Here is a 22,561-nt window from a genome sequence, read left to right on the forward strand (position 1 = left end):
GTATGACCGGTCGGCAGGGGATGCTCACTCCTCCATGGCACCTGATCCCGGCTCTGATGTTTCTGAGGTCCGTGTTTACTCTGCTCCTATTTTGTATTAAAATGTTCAATGGTCTTTTGAATTTGAATACCGTTCGTTGTCTCCATATATTTCATTATAAGACTGAGCAATTTTACTGACCGCTTTGTATATTCCTGTCAAGAACTGTGCAGATTCTTTTGTACAGATTTCAAATGAGCAAATTCAGAGAGTTACAAAAATTTAAAGGGAGCTTTCAGTGTCCTAGTGGAAAATTCAACGGGGCTGTGCTATCGCAATTTTTCCCCATATAAATCTTGTTGCTGCAATAAAACAGTGTTTGATCATCTTGTTGAAAAATATATTATTTTTTATAAATAGACATTAAAAACGTACTCTCCTACAGAAGTTCATATTGAAAGACCTAAAGCTTTAGCTCGATCAGAGTACCAAGTAAGAGGGAGCATTTCTCCAAGATCCGGAATCAAGCATTATTTCAGTTACACTTTTCACTCCTATGCAGCACTCTCAAGAACCGGTTGTAAATTATGGCATCAATTGGAAGATTGGACGGAAAAGTCGCTCTTATTACAGGTATGTTACCTCTTTATTCAAGCGTGACAATTCTTTAAGGATATATAGAAAGGACGAATTAAATATTCATTTGACCTTTAGCAATATTTAATGCAGATTGTTGATGTATTTTGAATAAGAATGATTGTCACATTGAACAAGTTTGACAAACCACACGAAATGGTAATTTATTCCCCGTTTCACATTGGTAGACAATCTTACATATCGGTGTCGAATTCTACTGACCAAATGGTGGATTTTTTCTCGTATTTTTATTCAAATAAAGCAATTGAAATCGCCTTTGCAAAGGCATTAGGGATTTTAGTGAACATATTCCTCGCACAATTAACCAAACAGGAGATGAATGGCAATTTGGTAGGTTGTGCCCAACTTTCTAATATAATTGTAACTAAAATTTTGAAAATGAACTTTAAGACAACATCACAGAAACTAAATAATGAAAGACACGCACAGAAAACTGGATTATTTCCTTCTGCTTGGTTGACGGGCTTCTTTCGTTTTGGTTCGCTGTAGTAATTAAGGCTTTCAAATTCTAGATAAACATGCAACAATAACTTGAAAGTATGATACATGCATTCAGTTTTTACTCAATCAAAACGATCACTGCTCAAATAAAATTACACTTATTAATAAATCAGACTGTAGCATCTTTTCCAATTACGGATCACATAATCTCGTGTCGTGACATGTCATCAAAACTCAATGTACAAAACCAGATGACAACCGTGTGTTTACCCTGATTATTAAAAGTATTTGGCATCGAAAACAGTTTTTAAGAAATGAAATTGTATTTAAAAAAAAGGATTTTTAATGGTGTATACTGCAGTTTGTTTTGTTGTTATCGTTTTAAAAAATGATTTAAACTTATTTATGCGTTTACGTTTTTTTTAAGCTCCATGGATTCTTTTATGTTTTGACATCAGAAAAAAATCGTATTCCGAAACTGGGGAAGTTAGGCCTTGCTGAAATAAGCCTGTAAATATTGTTCCTGTTAAGCTACATGTACTTTGAAAATAGCTATTTGAAAACAATGACTTTTCGATGACTCACTATTTGTACTTACGTCGTAAGTTATTCCTTAAATAAGTGAGACATAATTTTATTTTTCCACTATATATTTCATTTACAAATGCATTTCTAAAATATAATTGCAGTGTTATTCGTTGCGCATTTTTTAAATTACTAAACACCATAAAATGCAGAATTCTTGGCAGTTTCTTCACATTATTTACAATTAATACACTGTCAAGTTTTGGACAGGGCGCAGATTTAACTTGTTACTTTTTTTTCTGCCATTTACTTTGAACTTCCACATTAAGTATTACTATGACATTTATCGTACTAGTACATTTATTTGATTTCTAGGGGCCAGCTCTGGTATTGGTGCCGGGACAGCCATCTTGTTTTGTAAATTAGGAGCAGAAGTGGCCATTACTGGTAGAAATGTCGAAAATTTAAATAAAACAGCGGCTGAATGTGAGAAAGGAAATGGAAAGAAGGTTTGTAAAGAGTTAAAATTCATAAAAAAATTTCTCAACATGCGCCGGTCTAAAAAAATTACAGACGTTAGTATTTTTCACTTTCATGAAAGGGACAGACTGATATCCCACATGTGTGTTACACTCTCTGTAACTATTATTTTTTAAAAGTTTATCTGCCTTTCTTTTTAGCCCTTTACTCTTGTTGGTGATATGACTAATGAAGATTTTGTAAAACGGCTTGTAGAAGAAACAGTAAAACATTACGGGAAATTAGACATTCTGGTGGGTGAAATTTTAAACTAATATTGATACAAATTTGTTTTTTAAAAAAGTATGTATTATATACTAAATATTCAATACACAGTTAATACCTTTTTATTCAATATTAACATAAGATTTGTCAATACATCAAATATATTTTTTTAATAAAAGCTTTTGAAGAAAAAGTCTCATTAACGAATTAATCATTTATCCTTTGTAGGTTAATAATGCAGGAATAGTAAAAAGTGGAACCATTGAAACAACATCGCTGGAGCAGTATGATGAAGTCATGAATATCAACGTCAGGTTGTGTTTATTTCAAGGTCTCAAGACCAAAAAATTGACTTGGCCTTTAATACAAAAAGCTTAATTTGTATTTTAAATTATGTATTTTAAAAAGTTAATCTGTATTAATTAAAATGCATTTTAAATAATCTTCTTTTGTTTTTAGGTCTATTTATCATCTGACCATGCTTGCAGTACCTCATCTCATAAAAACAAAAGGAAACATAGTAAATGTATCTAGTGTAAATGGAGTTAGATCTGTGAGTGTGCATTTGTATGGAACTGATGTTTACAAAGATGTGTACGTAAAAAAAATCTTAAGTAGATTTTAATAACATGTGAAATATTTCAATTTTTCGGAGATTGTTTGATCCAGATAAAAAGTAACTGTTTTTTTAATTGTCAGAACGTTTTTTTTTTAATTCGTTGTCGGTCTTTTAAATATACATGTGCATGTATTATAAATAAGCCCCTCTTATTTTATAAAAACTACATATTTGTTGAAAAGAAGGGACTAGTATTTGAAGAATTGAAGTTAAATGTTTTGATTTGAGTTGATTAATTGAATGTTGTTTTATGTCCCAATTCAGCATTTTTCACGCATATAATATAGAAAATCATTATATCACTGGAAAGGGTTTCAAATTTAGACCTGTGTCTGAAACTTTGAAGCATAGAGCAGTGAGGGTTCTTTATCGACCAACGCTAGCAGAGACACAGGGCTTAGGTTTTTAAGATGTCATCTTTAGACTTCTGAAGTTTAATTTCAAAGTGCTGAGCGCTCTAAGAAGGAACAGTACATGTACCTCCTGTTTTAGATTTTTTTTTATCAATTTAAGTCCGTCGTAACCAAGATTTTATCACTTGACCATCTGATTTCGGAGCATGGCCACTGAGCTACATCTATGATGACGGGTTCAATATTGTAAATTTAGGACATATTTTTGTTCTTATTGCATTTATGTTTTCTACTTAATATTTTTTAGTTTCCAGGAGTTCTTGCATACTGCATGTCAAAAAGTGCTGTGGACCAATTCACCAGATGTACAGCCATAGGTCAGTATTCCTAATTAAAACATTCATCTAATAGAATGTCTGCAGTTGATTTTAATTTGTAAAGAAGTATGACTTACATATTCACACAAACATACAATTCATGCCTATCTTATGTAAATTCATTAATATGTAGTATTCTAGAAGGTTTATCAAGAGGATTATCTGTTGATGTTTCTGACTTTTCGAAAGAGTGTTTTAATTGTCAATGCAGTGTGATATCCTATTTCTTTACCTTATACATGATTCATGTATACATGTATCGCATACATTTATAATGACCAAATTTTTGACTTAGAAGGAAAGTAGGGTATATAGAATTTTTCTCCTTGATTTGGATTTTTCATCACTGACTAACAGAAAAAATAAAGGTAAACGATTAATTGAATAACTTAAAAACTGTTTTGTAAGTAACTAAACAGAAACAAAAAAAAAATAAAAGAAGAAATAAAAGGATTAGTTTTATAAATTTACAAACTTCTCATACCTGAATTGTATATTTCATGGGAGTAGTTTGATGGGTTAGGAGGAGACGCTTATAATTGAAAATTGAAAAAAAGGTGGGAGGAAAATAAGGAAAAGAAATTAAGTATGTACTGTATAAATCAGGTTGCACCATGTTGATATATCTAATTGATAATTCATTAATCCGAGATGCATCTGACTTTATCACCTGCTTTTTATATTGTGACATGTGTAGGGGAGAGTATATGCATTTCCTAAAAAGAGGGAATGGCACCAAAGGTTAATCTTTTTTAAAACTTTATTTGATAATTGAAAATTGAGAAAAGTAACGGGATGATAGGGTGTCGCTGAATTTCCACTTTTCAATATGACATCCGCTCTGACTCTCACCTGCACCTGTCCAAATGTAAAAAGAAGGGGTTAGAGTCAGAGGAATCTCGGATTAATAATTTATTAAATTTCAGAGTTGGCTCCAAAACAAGTTAGGGTGAACAGTGTCAAGTAAGTATATTTACCTATCTCTGTGACACAGGTGTATGAGATGTTGGATTACTGTTTCAGATATATTTGAATTGTTATTTGTATGAAATATTAGATTTTTATTATCTTTATGAAAAAAAAATCAGATAAAGTTCATAATGAATGTATATGGAATATTAAATTGGGTTCTTTTTTTTTTTTTGAGATATCCTGGTCATTTTATGTTGAAAATATCTTTATGAAAAAAAAACAAATAAAGTTTATAATGAATGCCTGATGTTGTTTTTGTTAAAAACATGAACAGCACTCTGAAGTCGACATCAAAAAGATTTGGATGATTATTAAGTCTTACTCAAAAAAAATTTTTTTTTGCACTTTGTATTCATATGAGAATTTGTGAAAAAAAATAGAAAGCGTTTTTTTAATGTATTAAACAGTTATGTGGATTTAATAAAATTACACACTTGTAACAATTACGGTAAAACACGCTGAAAGCAAACCACGTATTATAATGAATTGACGCTTACAGCGAAGTGATTTTCATTCACTGTGACTTTGTAACATGTAAACTTGAAGGATGTAACAAAATACGTCAAATGCTAATTGAATTGTTAAAGTAGCATGGCACCTCATCCCACCTCTGCTGTGTTGGGGGTTCGTGTTTGCAATGCTCCTCCTTTGTATTGTTTTATGGACTCTTGATCTTGAATACTGTTCGTTATCTTCATATGTTTCATTCACCACAATAGAAAGAGTTCTTTTTTTTAGCATAAACAATTATGCGGTTCCATATATGGCACTTCATCATTAGTGTGTTATATATGTAACTTCGTGAAAATGTTAAATTGTTTTGGTAATTCATGGTGGTTGTTTGCTTTTGTTGAACTCAGAGCTTTTTTCTTGTAGCCCAGGAGTGATTGTCACAGAAATCCACAGAAGAGGGGGGATGGATGATGAGGCCTATCAGAAGGTAAGATTAATTTATCACACTTTCCATTCCATTGTTTACTGTAAAGAGAGATTATGGAAAATGTTTGCAGTTTAGAAATATTTTTACTGAATAGTCTTTTCTTGTTCAACAATATACAGTATACTCAAGTACCTATTTAGGAAAAGATTGTTTTAAAACAAACAAACAAACAACAAATAATAACAAACACTGTCTTTCATTTTTTACACTGTATAATATTTAAATTCATACAAATGAAAAAAAAAACAGTTTGGATGCTGCATTATAAATCCGTATCGAAATTCATTTATGAAATCAAAATTTTAAATCAAAGGTTACTTTTTCACATTGACTTAATTAGAATGATTTTATTTACAGTTTCATGAACGGAGTAAAATTACACATGCCCTAGGAAGGTCTGGCCAAGTAGAAGAGGTGGCCAATACAATAGCTTTTCTAGCCTCAGACAGCGCTTCCTTTATAACTGGAGTACAGATGTTAGTGGACGGGGGAAAGCATGTACTTTGTCCACGATAACTTCAAGAATATAAGAAGTTTTAAAAGAAAATATCCAGTGCGTATTCATTGTGAAGAATTTTTTAAAATTCTCTTTTGAGATATCTTTTTGTTAATGAAAGAAACAAGTAATAGCAAATTTTGTGAAGGAACATACTCATGATTTAGACAGAACATATTTCCATATCCAGACTTTGTGATATTAGTCAGAGAAAATTATTTATATTATCACTGTGAAGAAATTGTAATTTTATAAGGGAAGTAAGAAAAATGTAATAAACTGTAATAATTGCATTTTGAATTATTACAGTTTGCGTTTACATCAATGCAGAATGTAATAACGCAAACTGTACTAATAAACTTTTTTCTAGCCAATGTGCTCAGGTGAATGATGTGGCCCATGAGCCTCTTGTTTTTACAGAGAAATATCTTGTTTTCCTTTAATATAAATGGTATAAATGTATTATTTAAAACATAACATTTAGAAAAGACGTAAAGAATCCCTTTGACATGTTGTCAATAAAATATGTTCAAAACAAAACAAAGTATGCTTTTAAGTTATGCTTTATAAATTTTATAAATTGATAATTCTGAATTATAAGAACTAAAGGTAGTTCTCATTTAATAAAATTTGCGATTATAATGCTGAAGTCTTTTTTTGTGTTCATCTTGGCTACTATCTCCTTAAAATATTTTTGAAACATTTTTCGCAAAAGATATACATGTACGTTTAGCAATGACCCAAAATTACGGTGCAGGGAGTTAACTTTGTTACATAAACCAGCTTCGGAATCAGCAACTTTGTTACATAAATCAGTTCGGAATCAGCTTTGGAATCAGCAAAATAAACATCAGCATCCAGCTAGCAACAGGGTCGGCATTGTAAGGATCAGCATCAACAAGCAAAGAATAAACCAAGCATTGACTTTCTTAAAAGCATTGCTTAACTAGCAAATAAACATTAATGAGGTTTTGATTTAGTAAACAAAATGAAAACTATGTAAAAACGCAAACTTATCAAAAAAGTTTACTAAAAAAAACAACATTACATGTACTAATTAAAACAAGATTAAATCAGCGAAATATTTCCCCTGATCTAAGATTTTGCTCCGAAAGGATTCCTCATGTTCAAGTTGTGAATTTATACAGCTGAAGTTTGAAACTACAGAAAAAGAGAATTTAATATGTTGCAATTTATTATCTTATGGAACCTTGAACGATAAAACGAATAAAAAACAAAATAAAGAACTTATTGATTTATTTTACCATTTAAATGATTAAAAATTGTTAAGTAGAAGAAATTCAAATTTCAGTACTTAGAGTACATGTACGTGTATATGTATTTTAACACCAAATAAATTGAAATCTATTAACATGATTAAGTAAATATCGTTGAAGTGATCGTTTCATTTCCACGATTATTCGCAAGTATACTCACCTTCTCCAATAATTAAAAACTAGAGAACAATTAATTGCAAGAAGTGTGATGGTATCATTCGGACGCTTCACAGATACAATAAGAAGAAATTTAAACGCTGCTGTAACTTGGCTAAATGCCATCTTAGACTAAGATATAGCTACATCTTGCGATAGATGTTTATCTGGAGTAACATGAGTAAGATGGGTCTAAAACATGCTGCAAAAAATTTTTCAATTAATTGATAATCGAAGCGATAATTAAACTTCTTTGAACATATTTTGAGCCAAAATTCTCAAGAGCTTGATCGAATATTTCATTTTCATATGGAATACTCAAGTTAGGGATAACAATTAAATAATTGATATTAAGTAGAATCAATTTTACCTTAATCAGTTCTCTTTTTCTCAATGTAAAAACTTACATGATCTATGATTATCTTCAAAGTTTTTAATGAAATCTATATATAAGTTGCTTGTAACATTTTTTAAGACAGCTCTGAACAAATACGCAACCGAATTTAAATAACGTGCGAAAATGAAAACTGGGATAAAAACAGAATATTTTGTGACATGCGCTTTCTTAACTGCATATCTTGGCGATGATCTAAATTCTACCTCAACTTGTTTAACACCCAAACCTACCTACAGAAGTGGAAAGAAACTCTCCGTCTACCCCATCAAAGTTCTGAGTAGTTTAGGTCCAAATGCGTGTTTCAAAGAATGCCGAGCTCACGGTGGCTGCCTTTCAGCAAACTTTGACAATCAACATTTCATCTGTCAACTGCTGAGTCAAAAGGAAACTTATGTGAAACCACTCACAGTAGATGGAGATTTTGTTCACATGGAATTACCCAAAGTTGTAAGTTTGATAATACTCATTCAGAATGCTTCTGCTATAACCAAGTTTGAATATGATTAAAGCAAGATTTATATTCTGTTTACATGTATAACAGATCATTGGGTAGAACATGCCTTCAGAAGATCTTTTAAAATGGTTAACAATTCTTTATTCCTTATAATTGGTCAATTTTTGAATTATCAAGGCAAATATTCTAGATTGAACATGAGAAAACGTTTTTGAATTTGATTTGGATTAAATAAACACAAAGAACGAGATAAATAGTTTTATAATGCCATTTTTGAACTTTCAAGGATCTTTTTATGTATTTCATTAACAAATAAAATCAATTTAAAGTTAGGGTTAAAGGTTTAAAAATAGATATCAGCATGCTTATAAAAATGTATGTCTTTGCCAATAGTCCAATGGAAGGGATAAGAAATGCGGAGGGGTTTCATGCAACAACTACTCAACTTGTAAACTTACAACTTTCAGTAAAAGAAAGTGCATTGAAACAGGTATGTTATAACATTCTATTTTATAATTGCTTGAAATTTTATATGGGACATGATACTCAGATTACTGCAGGTCCGTGGATCATGAAACCGACTTAGACTTAAGATATGATATAAATTTTGATTGCAATTGAAGTGTTAAAATGTAAGATTAAAAATAAAAATAAAATTAGTTAATTATATTGCAGTTGTAATCAAAAATTCACTCCACAAAGTTAAAAACAGTATTTCTGTGTGTAATCTTATATGAAAATTTAGTTAAATTTTTATTGGAATATCAGCAATGCATTTTCTAATTGCAAATTGATCAACAAATATAATTTAGGCTAAAAAATGATAGGTATCCAGGCATTTAGAGAAATTGTCTTGATTTGTATACTTATTTGGTATTTTTTGTCTTCTTTTTGAAAAAAATCGTGTAAAAAAAAAACACATAAATCACTTCTCATTTCATATCATGCTTAAAAGCATTGGTAACTAAGGCTGGATTCAAGAAAATCTTATTTCTCTAAAACAGTATTAATTTTTTCTCCTTTTATAGGGTAGAAATGTCAACTTTTATAAGACCTTTTTTAAAACTTCCAAAAACCTTGAATCTTGTAAAGATGAATAAAATGATAATTGTTGCATGAAAAAATTTCATTTTCAAGCTTCATTTTGATGCATTTCAAATTAAATATTAATATTTGGAGTTATCCTTCCTGGCTGAGGATCGGATATCCTTAAATTAAAAACACATTGTGTGTCTTTTGTTTAGTTAAATTAGTGGTAATTTTTAGATATTTTCAGGTGATTTCTAATATTATTGAAAAAAACAATAAAAAACCCATTCAATAATTCTAGATTGCGCGGAACCCCTTCCAGCTTTGGCAAACGGACATGTTGTAAAACGGACGAATAATCCGATAACTGCAAAGTTTGGCTGCAACATTGGATTCACCAGTGTTGGTTCTGGAAGAACCATTCACTGCTTTCCAGGGGGGAGATGGACATCGTTATTCTATCGATGTGAATTACCAGGTGAGGAATTTCAGACTGTCTGTTAACTTTGTAAAGCTAAGTTAGATCATCGGGTGCCAGGCAGCCCAGCTAGAGTATTTAAAACTAGGTCTAGATCTTTGTTTTGTCCATTGTATTTATTTGTTACATTTACATAAAAAAGGGAAAATAGCATGTCTTTATATGTACCTTTTCCCGATTTTATTGGAAAAAAGTTTGTTATGGATATAATTGTATATTGTTTTGTAGTTATGCATATCCTTTGATTTGGAAAAAAAAACTGTTAAAATGATTTACAATTACTACACGTACATAAAGATAGAAAAAATGTATTAATTTTAATAACGCTTTTTTTTATTAAATGGACCTCGAAAAGTAATATTTCAACGGTTTCTCAAATAGACTAATTTAAAATGGAGATTATAAACTGTATTCAAACGCAAAGTCCATTTATAAATAAAACAAATCGGAAACAGAGCGAACACGGACCTCTTAAAACATCAGAGGTGGGATCAGGTGCTTTGAAGGAGTGAGCATCGTCAGCCGACCAGTCATACCAGAGGCCTGTTAAACAGAGCAATTGTTCGTGAACATTTCTTATGGAGGTATATGGAATTTTGGCGAGCGCTCATGATCACGAACGTTTGCCTTGTTGAACAGGCCTCGGTGGTGTGCTCCTTGCCATGATCGGGATATCTATTGAGAATTTGGTGTGAATAATGACCTAGCAATGTGAATGAAAATCGTCTGTAAGCATTTGATTTATTGATAGGTTAAAGAACTATATGCGGTACATTGCATATATTTGCCCCCACAAAAGTCAAATTTTGCAAACTTCCTGAAATGTGCTGAATTCAATAAATTGTATGAGCAATATAAATTAACAAAAAATATTATAGTGTCAAAGCAGTGTATTCACAATTGTTGTTTTTATGACGTCACAAAATAGTCCGATTTTATATCCTTTTTCAGAAAGAGGACAAAATGGACAAAATTTCAACAATTTTAGCTTTAAAATTTATAGAGCGCAAATTTGTTCAGGAACAGTATTGACATATTTCATTGATATTATCATTCTACACATTATATCAAAATATGGATCCTAAACACACATGCGCTCGGTGACTTTTACTCACAATATCGACAGAATATGTACATTTTTCTGTAAAATTCATAAAAAACTGAAATTTACGTCATGTTTGTAACGTCATTACGTACATATGGCGTCATTACTTATGAAAATATTTATTGCTTTGAAGTCAGCATATACTCCCCTGTTTAAGAACTTAATTAAATATACCCCCGGTATCTCCATCAAAGTTTGATTTTGGGGGCAAATATTGATTATTACCTAATAAAGTTCTTTGTTGATTAGATCATTGTATCGACCATAAAAACTTACTATAGGAGGAATTTAGACGAGACTGTCGATATCCTTGTTTCATCAACTTGTTTTTCAATAGCTTACCTCATTAGAAATTGTTTATACGTAGAGCATGTTCTGGCGTACCAAATGATCTGGGGGACAAAAATCGCTTAGAAATTACCAAACAAAAAACCCAACAAAATTTAAGCTTCATATCCATGTGCTTCTTCTGTTTCCCTTAAGCATAAGTAAGAAACATTGGATCCTAAGGGTCTTGGTATAGTTATACCCCCGCAAACGAAGTTTAGGGGGGTATATTGTAATCACCATGTCCGTCTGTCCGTCTGTCCGTCTGTCCGTCTGTCTGTAGACAAGATTTTGTCCGGACCGTTTCTCAGAAACTGTTGGATGGATTTGTCTGAAAATTCATACACTTATTATTCACCATATGAAGGTGTGCACCTGGTATTTTAATCATGATTGGATGATTTTTCTGCATTTTACAGACATTTTTTCTTTTTTCTTTTGTGATTTTGTTTGGCTCATAACTAGAAAACTATTAGACTTACAATCATCAAACTTGGACAATTTATGCATCTTTGGTAGAAGGTGTGTAAGGACCTATTTCAAGGTCACTGTGACCTTTAATTTAAGTGATTTAAAAAAAAAACTAAGTCTTTAAAATTTTAAATTTCATAATCCTAAAAAATGTAAAAATATAGTTGTATCCTTATTAAAGAATGTTAAATATATAAGTAAAAACTTATTTTTTCATCATATACTTTACAGCAAATTCTGTAATAAATGTTATTGTTTTGAGAGGAATTCAGTTTGTCCCATGGGCATAATTATCAAGCACTGGTCAAGGAGAATTTTGATAGCAGAAATTTGCATGTCAAATTAGAGAGAAATTAATGAGTTTATTGTCGGGAGTTAACTGGCAAGAGCGTCTCTAGATCATGTAGTGCTATCTTAATTTATCTCTCGGGAGTTGGGCAAAAAGAAATGGCCTTATAGTTGCTTGTGTTAATTAAGAGTTCTTGATGGCTGTAGTTTAAATAAAGATCATTCAATTGGTGTAATGTAATTAAAACAAATTGATGCTTTAGTGTATGATTAAAACTGAATTAGTATTGTATAACATAATTAAAATTCATTATAATTCAATGTGTTCATTGAAAAAAAAAAAACATTACAATTTTTATATATTTGCAACAAATTGCAGTCATGTCTCACTTAGAATTTTATAGTCTAAAGAATAATTAATTTTTGATTTTTATTAGACGGTAGCATTTCCACTATTTCATAAAATATGCAATAAACAATTTCAAGCTGCAGATAGATATTTGTTAAGCTCTAACACAGCCAGTTTAGAATTATATTATGTATTATTAGTTATAATTAATCCCTACACTGTAAGTCTCTTAGAGATGTATGTACAATATTTTAAACATGATAAGAAATGGAAATTAGATCATTGAAATCTGTGTCATGTTATTCAAGGTTACTTGTTGCACCCTAACCAATTTATGATTATTGAACAATATTTGACGGGCGTATCATGCTGTGGTGGGGCAGAAACATAGTGAACACCTCCTAATCCATAAAATCTTGTTATAATTCTGAAAAACCCCTTAAATGGACAGAATTTATTAAAATTTATAATTAATGCAATGTTGAATTAGTTTCTTATTAAGAATGCAGAATTTGTAATTGTAAGAATATATTTAAAAAAAAATCAATACTTTTGAAAATAATAATTCATATTTTAGTTCATGGGGGCTGGAGCAGTTGGGGCGAATGGAATACTTGCTCGAGAACTTGCGGAAGTGGAACAAAAACCCGATTACGTTATTGTAATAATCCAATGCCCATGTACGAAGGAAATTACTGTAGCGGTGGTTCAACAAATATAATATTATGCAACACGAACAGTTGTCCAAGTATGTACTTTGAAATTGCCTAACTCAAATCATACATATTAACTTGCATGGTCAGTTGATTTTTTCTGACTTCATTATTTTGGATTGCCCCGAAAAAAATATATCATCTGCTAAGCTTTAATTAAATATATATTTAATTTTTGTTTAATAGAAAATAAATTAGTAACGATTCATGTAGAAGTGTATCTGTAACATGTATAGGTAAACTGCATTTTCATTCCCTACATTATTCCACAAATAACTCAGTTAGATCTATTAAGTTAACAACATTGCATGAATTTTGATTGCCTCCAAACGTTCAAAACATAGGTCTACATTATCCTCAAGTATACTGTATAGTGCGTTCAAAATACAGTTCTACGCATTTTAGTTCACGGAAGCTGGAGTAGTTGGAGTGAATGGAATACATGCTCTAAGTCTTGTGGGAATGGAACAAAAGATCGATCACGTGACTGTAATAATCCAACTCCCATGTATGGCGGTGACTTCTGTAACGGAAGTTCTATGAACACAACATTATGCAACACCGACGAGTGTCCAAGTCCAAGTATGTCACTTTACAAAGAAACTAAATGAACATATTTCTTTTAATTTTATACCGACCCTGTGCACACATGCATACATATAACCAATGGATCAAGGGAAATGTTATAGAATTATGAAAAATAATTTAATAATTTTTTAGTTGATGGAGGCTGGGGCTCTTGGGGAAGCTGGTCTTTATGTACAAAAACCTGTGATGCTGGAACCAAATATCGAAGTAGAAGTTGTAACAATCCTTACCCCCAGTATGGAGGGGCAGGTTGTAGCGGCACACTACAAGTATATACGTACTGCAACACCAATGTATGCCCAGGTACTTCAATTATGATGATTATAACACAATAAGTTACAATGATGAACATATTGATAAGCAGAATTTCATCTACACACCAAGACTGCTTTCATTTGAAAGATATATTAAAATTTAAGAGAGAGAGAGAGAGAGAGAGAGAGAGAGAGAGAGAGAATAAACAATGAAATCAAACTAATAATTCGAACGATTAAATCAAAAACAGGGAGAGAATTCTAACTTTCGGAAAACAAACTAGATGATTAACTGTAATGGATATTAAATATTATTAATGTTTTTGTCTTATCTTTAAGGCTTTTAAAATACACATATTTTGTGATCATTGTGAAACAGTGGACGAAAAAGTCACCTAGATTTAATAATTTCAAATTGTCTATACTGTCAAATGTTTCTACATGTACATACATTATTTTGACAATATATGTACATGCATTTGTTGTATAATAATATAGATCACTTAAAAGTCACACAATTTTATGCCAAATCAATCTTATACATGTAGGTCTTGTAAGTTTTTTTTCATCGGAGAAATACTTTTCTTTCGCTTTCATACATGATTTATTATTTTAAACATCGAATTAAAAGTATCATTTTAAATAAAACTAAACATGTTAAGTTTTTAATTTATGAATCATTATTTCATGTGTTCTGTTTATTTCATAGGATGGTTGTTCAAAAGGAGGTAGTGATCCATGACCTTTTGATGAACTTTTTGTATTCCGTCCGGAATATGATGATGAAATTTTTGATATGGAATTTTACAGATCTTTAGATTGGCTGAATTGTAAAATAATAGCTTCATGCAATTATTACCGATGTCATTTTTTTCCACAAAATATAAATTTTGAAGAGTTTTTGAAACCAAATATGTGCTACTGTATTATAAAAACTTACATTGAAAAGGTTTCGTTTTGGAGTGTATATTTTTTAAAGTTACATGACACGGAATAATTCCTTGAGCTATAATTTGTACAGAGGAAAATAAATCTTGTGTTTTTTAAAAAAATTGTTCCTGAAATAAATATATACATGAAGACAGGTGATCTTTAATACTGTATACAGGGTTATTTTCGCCCCGTATTATTTTCGCCCTTTGGAACTTGTGAACAATTTTGCCCCGTTTAAAATTCGCCCAGTCATAGTTCTGTTTAAGAAATTAATATTTTAAGACTTTTAAAGAGAAATCAAGAGAGGAAACAATAGTAATGCAAGGCAAGGATTTTATTTCAGAAAATAAATCATTAAAATGTCATGGATATTCTGCATGTGACCATCACAATATGTCATTAAATAACACAAACAAAGGTGATAACAATATATGAAGACTTTCAAAAGAAATAGGAGGAAACAATAGTAGTGCAAGGCAAAGGATTTTATTTCAGAAAAAATGTCATCTCATCACAATATGAAATATTGCCTATTCTGATTTCACCGTGTTGCTATTTCATCAAAATGACAATGTTTATTTATTGCTTAGCAGTTAATCATTCTTTTAGAATGTATTGACTGAAATTAACAAGACACCTGATCAATCCATTCTTTCCAAACCCATATCATATATCACAAAATTTAATCAATACCTTTTTTTGTAGCACTACCTAATCTTTATTAATAATCATGATAAATTTACAAGATATTTAAAGTGTAATTAAAGTGTATACTTAATGAAACCCTCTGTTTGCTAGTATCATTTTAAGCTGCTCTGAAAGAAAAATAATTAAATATTATTTCACAATGTGTAAATGTAAAATGTACACAGCAACAAACACAGGATATTTTGTTATGTGCGCTTTTCTAACATTATCTTTTAGCTATTGTCTTAATACTACCACGGAATGTTTAACACCCAAGTATGAATATGTGAGTGGAAAGAAACTTTCAGACTTTCCATTCAAGCTTTTTTATAAGATAGGTCTGAATTCGTGTTACAAGGAATGCCAGGCTCATGGGGGTTGTCTTTCAGCTAACTTTGACCGAAAACATTTAACATGCCAATTGTTCAGTGTTAAGAAAAGTGACACCAAGCTGTTAATAGACGATATGGATTTTGTTCATGTGGAGTTACCAGACACTGTAAGTAAATGCCAATTAAAATCTTTCTATCAAATAATAAATTCATTTTGATTAAATAAAAATGAAAATATATTTTTTATTTGCAGGAGTGCCGACAGCAAATATACTGACAAACGTAGTTTCTTCTCGATTTCATATTTAATAGCATTCAACGAATAAAAATTAACATTGAGTATAACGAATATAGGAAACTTACATACCTTTTCATTTTTCGTCCAAAGAATTTTAGAAATACAAATTATATTGTGTTAAGAAATGCAAAATAAAAAGTGGTAGTAAACAGACTTTTCAACTTTAATTAATTTAAACTAATTTAAATTTTATTGAATTAATTTTGATTACATTTGTTGATAGTCGGATGGAAGAAAAATTTGCGGCGAAGTTTCATGCAACAACTATTCAACTCGTGTAGTTACAACTTTTAATAAAAGCATGTGCATTAAAACAGGTATTTTAACTTTTCTGTTATAGCAAATACATGATTAATGTTTGCATACAATATGTTTTAAGAAACTCAACTTTTATATGCGTAAATCATATGTGTATTATTAATTCAAAAGAATAAATTGATCAATGTTTTTATGATTGTACTCAAAACAGTAAAAGTTAATTTGAAACCTTGTACTTTGTATTTTGCGCACTCTGTACTTCTATTGAAATTTCAGTTAACGTATGAACTTGCTCTCAGGTCATGAGAATAGATGTTACTCATGTTAAGAATAATCAAAAACAAGATCTTAATCGTTAAAAGTGTTGTATTTGTCGAATTCGAACATTCTTTTTTTCAATTATTTGAAGTCGTCCCGAGAATGCACGTAGTCTAACAAAATTAAAATATTAAATTATAAATGTTTCTGATAGATTTTTATCAGGATTCATAAAAAAAAACACCCTTGAGAACGTAATACATTTAAAATGCATGTAAAATCGTTTTTCTAGACTGTGCAGAACCTATGCCAACGTTGACAAATGGCAAGGCAATTATTCGGACGAATAATCCAATATCGGCAACGTTCGGCTGCAACATTGGATTCACCGGTGTTGGTTCTAAAAACACCATTCATTGCTCTCCAGGGGGAAGATGGACATTATTATCTTACAGATGTGAGCCACCAAGTAAGAAATTTAAAACTATTTTTTCCTAATTAAATCTCAATTTATCTATAATCAGTATTTATAGAATGCCTTTCCAATGCTTCTATTTAAAAATGACAATCTGTCATAGATTACTGTATTTCGATACCGAACTTTTATTAAATCATAAACAATATCTATATGATACTCAATTATTCATTTATTTCTTGTTATGTTTTTCAAAATACACAGAGTGCGTCGTATTCATTATAATATTATCAAAATTAAGAGTATCATTAGTTTGCAAGCAATGATTTTGAAAGCCAACTGGTCGGGAATTGTGAATTGTGAAAAACGTAAACAATGATAATTGATGCTGAGTTTTGTCGAAGGTCCGTAAGATATTTGGAAGACCTCATTATTGATTTTCATGAATAAATGTTAAAATTCAATTGGGTTTAAATATCAAGAATAAACTAAGAGCTATTTTCACCATCCTATGGAAAACTTTAGTACATAAACTCCCGACACGCTCATTTCATATTTATCAAATAAAAGAGCATGATAAATTATCTTTTAGGAAAGTTTTGATGTTATTCTGATACTTCCTGAAGAAATTAAAGAATAAAGTGCCCGTGCTTATTAACTTTATCTAAATTTAATTTTTGTTTGAATTTTCACCTGATTAAATACAACTACAGTGAAGTACAGACTGCATAAAGCACAATCTGTCATTACCGACATAAACCTCACTCGAGTTTAACCTTTCTGAATTGTGACTCTAGTTACATGTAGAGCCCTGTCTTACTAATAAATGTATAAATCCAGGAAACTTACCAATGGTTTCTTTTAATTGCTAATATGTGTGCTAGATCACATATCATTCTGAACATAAGCATGCTGAATCTTACTATTCCCTCATTCCAACTTCAAATTTTATGCGTTTTATAAGTTAAACCTTAAAAAAAAATCAAAATACCCAGGTATACACGGTGTTTAAGAATAAGAATTATCACGTCTTTTCAAAAGAGACAACTTTAATAAGAATTATTGTTAAATTAGAATATACGAGGGCTGTTCGAAAATTATTGAGACATTGTGTATATTATGCTTTCTAATGAACGTTTTTCGATGAAAATTTGCATGTACGTTTGACATACACTAAGAATTAATAAAAGCAAAGAATATTTTACAAATATTGAATATTTTCTGTACAATGGTATATAAATGCGCCATCAGTAGGGGTACCCGGAGCTGTCTAGAAATCAGATATTGAAAATATGTAACACCAAGCGTTCTAACTCTTCGTGGACCCATAATAAGAGCGAAAAAAATTCTGTTTATATGTATAATTTTTCAGCTTTAATTCAAATTCATGTTGTGCAACTTTGTTAGAACTTTGATCAGGAATACGGAGATCAGAAAAAATTAGGCGCGGTAGAGAAATCTGCTAAGAACGAAAAAATGGATTCTGACGTCAAGGGCGGAGCAGTGAATTTGTGTAGCGCAGTGTAGAACTCTTTTCCTGACTCAACGACCTGCTAAAACAGTAACAACGAGAAAAAAAATAATGTGTTAGGGTTTGTTATTTCATTGATATACAATTTTTTGCAATTAATTCAACCAGAGTAAAATCAAAAGCTCCGGACGACCATCAGTTATAACGTACGGTATTAAAATCGTCACGGTATAAATATCGTTGATCCGCGTTGCATAAATCGGCACAGCATGATTTTAAGTAATCTTTTCCCACTAATGAAAATTTTACACTCGGGTAGCAACAGCATACATTTTTAAGCAATAGTTTAAGAAAAGAGACTGTTTTTTTGGTACTGTTATATGTTAATACAAAGAAGGCAAAGTATTAAACGCATCCGGATCATTTTACATGCGAAACCATCTCCGGCTGAAGTGACGTTAAATGATGTAGCGATGCTGCTCCGGGTCGGTAGACATATGCATGTTTATCATTTCACCAAAACGTTTTTTATTAACATAGGAATTAGAAATTTTGTACAATTGTTTTATTCGTTCTTTATAAAATGTTGATGAATTTTCATGAAATTATCTCCGTCCTTTTTGGAGTAAATGTAATTGTCTCAATAATTTCCGAACAGCCCTCGTAATGCGTTTAATTTTACAATAACGTATTTTAGTTCACGGTAACTGGGGCAGTTGGAGTGGATGGAATTCGTGTTCTAGGACGTGTGGAGGTGGAACAAAATCCCGATCAAGGAGCTGTAATAATCCAAGTCCCATGTACGGAGGAAACTACTGTAGTGGAAGTTCAATAGACACTGCATCGTGCAACACGAACAGTTGTCCGAGTAAGTCTTTATTTTCTACATTTGAAACATATTTGTTTTATTTTCATTCATGGATCTCTCCTAATAATACAAAGTAAACGATTAATTAAGAGACTGCGTCCAAAGCATTTTATGAAGACCCAATTAGAAAAAAAGTGAAAGCAAGAAACATTGATGATCTTAGAAAACCATAAAGCAGCAGAAGTCTGTGAAAAAGACATAAAACGTGAATTTCTGAAAATTCCAGAACTAGGATCAAGCGTTAGGGAGGGAAAGGCATACCTTGTAGGACTAGCAAATCCATCATGAGGCTATTTCACCTTTTTTTAAATATATTTTTTTTCTTTCGTAATTTGATATATACACTGTGCATTTGAAGTTACAATATCAATATTGTATTTCTAACAATTAACTACGTGTATAGTTAGATAACAAAGAAGGATGCAAAACATAAACCACATTTTGGGATCAAAACAAGAGTTTAAAGATAACTGAGGACGTCAATGTAACAAGCATATTAACCTCGGTTACATAATCAATTTGTTTTAATCCTGTACAACTAAGAATTCTAGTGATATTCAGTTTAATTGATAATCTATTTTAGTTGACGGAGGTTGGGGGTCTTGGGGAGGATGGTCTTCATGCTCGAAAACCTGTGATACTGGAAGTAAGTCTAGGAGTAGAAGTTGTAACAATCCTTACCCCCAGTACGGCGGAGCAGGCTGCAGCGGCACATCACAGGAGAGTAAGAGCTGTCAAATAGAGGAATGCGGTAATTCACATAGATTATACATTTGTACCTACAGGTATCTGAAAGTATACGTATACTGAAAGTAATTTTGTTCACAATTTTCATTAGCTCTGAGTAAGACTCATGAAATAATTTTAAAAAATTAATTCTTACGACAATTTTGTATAATTATTTCTTATTTCTAATAGGATGGTGGGGGAAAAGAAGAAAGAGAAATACGGTCTAGGACTTGATATTCACGACGATGAACGTCTTTTCATTATGCTTTATATGTACACAAAGCGTCAAGCTGACTGTGCAACTTTATGAATTTTTCACTTAACTTTGGAAAGTAAAACATTTTGTGTCATGAGACATCAGATGTTTCCTTGCTTTGATGACTTTTCTCCTCATTTAGATATCTCAGCCGAGTTTTACATTTTGATGATGTTGTGCAATTAATATGAATCTTACGCTTTACACAATTAAAAGACTATTCGCGTACATAAGAATGTCCAACAAGCTAACAAAAAGTTTCAGAGGAATCTAAGGACAGCATGATATATCGAATATTGCACAAACAATACTAGTCCCACTACCGACAAATATAATATATTCCCTTTATAGATCATAGATTAAAATTGACAAACCTTTGAAGAGAAAAAAAAATGTAATGGTTTTTAAAAACTCATTAAGGAAGACTAAAATTCCAAAAAAATAGCTCAATTTAGTCAAACGTTTGGCAATAAATGCAGAAAAGACTTCAAGTTTCCCTAAAAGATTGAAAAGGCTGTAATATCGGTAAAAATCATCCAAGTGGAATGTATTGCATGTTTTTAATCGAATGCTCATCAACGTTAACTCAAAAAGCCAGTTATCATCCTAACATCTACAAGTGGCATAATTAATTGGGGCTGTCTGACAGAGGAACAGTGTGACGGACAGACGACGAGAAAAGGATTTCATTCCCGTTTCATCGGTATGGAACTTAAAAACCATTAACAATGCCAGTTTAATTTGTAAGGAGATGTTTCAAATGAAAATACATGTATACCGTTCACGGTAGCTCAGTCGGTAGAGCGCTCGCTCCGTGATTGGGAGGTCGTGAGTTCGCATCTCGGCCGCGACTGACCTAGTCGTTAAAATGGGTAGCAACTGTTGCTTCGCCATGCGCTCGGCACTTTGAAGTGAAAGTTGCGGGTCCATTTTTTGTATTTAAAATCAGGTCCCTGTCAGCAGCAGGCGTTGGCATTTCCATCACTGCTCAATGGCCCTGAGTGCCGAGCAAAGGTCAAAATTTGAAGCCCTTCACCGGCATACGGTGACGTCTCCATATGAGTGAAAAATTCTCGAGAGGGACATTATAAATCAATCAATTTAAAATAATATTACAAACGTAATTTATCGTCAAATACATGTATGATACAGAGTCATGAGTTTCTTTTTGAAGTCTTTTACACGCAGATACATGCAGAAGAAAATGCACATTTTTTCTTAATAAATATTCCATTCACTACTTAGGTATGCATTTATTCATACTGTTTGAGTCAAGCATGCAAAATGACATCATAACATGCAAATTATGTTAAATACATTATTGAAAATTTGAAAGAAGCTGAATGTCTTACGCTCAAATATCGATTGATTTTTTATCATCTTGTAATTAATTAAAAACTTATCTGAAGACTATATGATGAAGTATTCCAATTTTATGCATGCACATTGCTATGCTATGAACCCCACAGTGCACAGGTATACTCAACCATTCTTAATTATTTTATTTCAGACCATGTTAATCTTATATAATTCATATATGATGATTCCGTATAATATATGTTTTTTTTTTATTTGTTGTTTGACATAATACAATGTAGGTTGTTCTGTATAATATGGTTTTTAAATAAATTTTCATTTCATATTTTGAAAAAAAATCAACATAACAACATTGCCTAGAAACTACATTATTAAAAATGAAAATTTGACAAAGTAATGATATCTCTTTGATAAATTTTAAAGCATCAGTTCAGGTGTTGGGTTTCACAAGAAAATGGATCAGGGTTTAGTGCAGACCAAATACTTTGATGTAGATATCAAAGATAAAACATCAATAAATAGCATTAAGAATAACATGAATAAGAGGGAAATATATTTAAAGCAAAGAATTATTCCGATAAACTCGCGCTAGATTGATATCCTGTTATTTATTCCATTGATTTATTCTAATGGCTAATACTTGACTCTTTAAGTGAAATAAGGTCATTTTAACCTTGCAATTAAAAGCGCATAGAGTGAATAAAAGACTGAGAACTTATCACACAATCTACAGAAATCTATCTGTCCTAT

General features: G+C 31.3%; 3 protein-coding genes across 3 annotated transcripts; all 3 read left to right on the forward strand.

Annotated features, from left to right (window-relative positions):
- Positions 1-550: 550 nt before the first annotated feature.
- On the forward strand, positions 551-6,459 carry LOC134271034 (3-oxoacyl-[acyl-carrier-protein] reductase FabG-like). Its single transcript, XM_062753299.1, has 9 exons — positions 551-612; positions 1,978-2,111; positions 2,283-2,375; positions 2,575-2,660; positions 2,806-2,899; positions 3,626-3,695; positions 4,622-4,658; positions 5,544-5,607; positions 5,965-6,459. The coding sequence occupies exons 1-9, from the start codon at positions 567-569 to the stop codon at positions 6,121-6,123; spliced, it is 783 nt and encodes a 260-aa protein (XP_062609283.1). The 5' UTR covers positions 551-566; the 3' UTR covers positions 6,124-6,459.
- Positions 6,460-8,056: 1,597 nt separating this feature from the next.
- LOC134271039 (A disintegrin and metalloproteinase with thrombospondin motifs adt-1-like) lies at positions 8,057-14,851 on the forward strand. Its single transcript, XM_062753304.1, has 7 exons — positions 8,057-8,380; positions 8,781-8,877; positions 9,718-9,894; positions 13,012-13,182; positions 13,553-13,729; positions 13,868-14,038; positions 14,699-14,851. The coding sequence occupies exons 1-7, from the start codon at positions 8,057-8,059 to the stop codon at positions 14,719-14,721; spliced, it is 1,140 nt and encodes a 379-aa protein (XP_062609288.1). The 3' UTR covers positions 14,722-14,851.
- Positions 14,852-15,785: 934 nt separating this feature from the next.
- Positions 15,786-20,586, forward strand: LOC134271035 (hemicentin-1-like). Its single transcript, XM_062753300.1, has 6 exons — positions 15,786-16,108; positions 16,463-16,556; positions 17,048-17,224; positions 19,339-19,509; positions 20,093-20,260; positions 20,428-20,586. The coding sequence occupies exons 1-6, from the start codon at positions 15,818-15,820 to the stop codon at positions 20,463-20,465; spliced, it is 939 nt and encodes a 312-aa protein (XP_062609284.1). The 5' UTR covers positions 15,786-15,817; the 3' UTR covers positions 20,466-20,586.
- The last annotated feature ends 1,975 nt before the right edge of the window (positions 20,587-22,561 follow it).

This window comes from Saccostrea cucullata, unplaced genomic scaffold (assembly GCF_032062105.1).
Source record: "Saccostrea cucullata isolate Sc308-1 unplaced genomic scaffold, CSIRO_AGI_Scuc_v1 ctg3502, whole genome shotgun sequence".
Lineage (NCBI taxonomy): Eukaryota > Metazoa > Mollusca > Bivalvia > Ostreida > Ostreidae > Saccostrea > Saccostrea cuccullata.

What these genes read in the sequence shown, in the direction of transcription:
- LOC134271034 (XM_062753299.1), top strand. Translation starts at nt 567, where the DNA reads ATGGCATCAATTGGAAGATTGGACGGAAAAGTCGCTCTTATTACAG. An exon ending in AGAAAGGAAATGGAAAGAAG is followed by an intron (nt 2,112 to 2,282) that starts GTTTGTAAAGAG and finishes CTTTCTTTTTAG; the next exon opens with CCCTTTACTCTTGTTGGTGA. An exon ending in GTGTAAATGGAGTTAGATCT is followed by an intron (nt 2,900 to 3,625) that starts GTGAGTGTGCAT and finishes AATATTTTTTAG; the next exon opens with TTTCCAGGAGTTCTTGCATA.
- LOC134271039 (XM_062753304.1), top strand. Translation starts at nt 8,057, where the DNA reads ATGAAAACTGGGATAAAAACAGAATATTTTGTGACATGCGCTTTCTTA. An exon ending in AAGAAAGTGCATTGAAACAG is followed by an intron (nt 8,878 to 9,717) that starts GTATGTTATAAC and finishes CAATAATTCTAG; the next exon opens with ATTGCGCGGAACCCCTTCCA. An exon ending in CAACACGAACAGTTGTCCAA is followed by an intron (nt 13,183 to 13,552) that starts GTATGTACTTTG and finishes TACGCATTTTAG; the next exon opens with TTCACGGAAGCTGGAGTAGT.
- LOC134271035 (XM_062753300.1), top strand. Translation starts at nt 15,818, where the DNA reads ATGTGCGCTTTTCTAACATTATCTTTTAGCTATTGTCTTAATACTACC. An exon ending in TTACAGATGTGAGCCACCAA is followed by an intron (nt 17,225 to 19,338) that starts GTAAGAAATTTA and finishes AACGTATTTTAG; the next exon opens with TTCACGGTAACTGGGGCAGT. An exon ending in CAACACGAACAGTTGTCCGA is followed by an intron (nt 19,510 to 20,092) that starts GTAAGTCTTTAT and finishes AATCTATTTTAG; the next exon opens with TTGACGGAGGTTGGGGGTCT.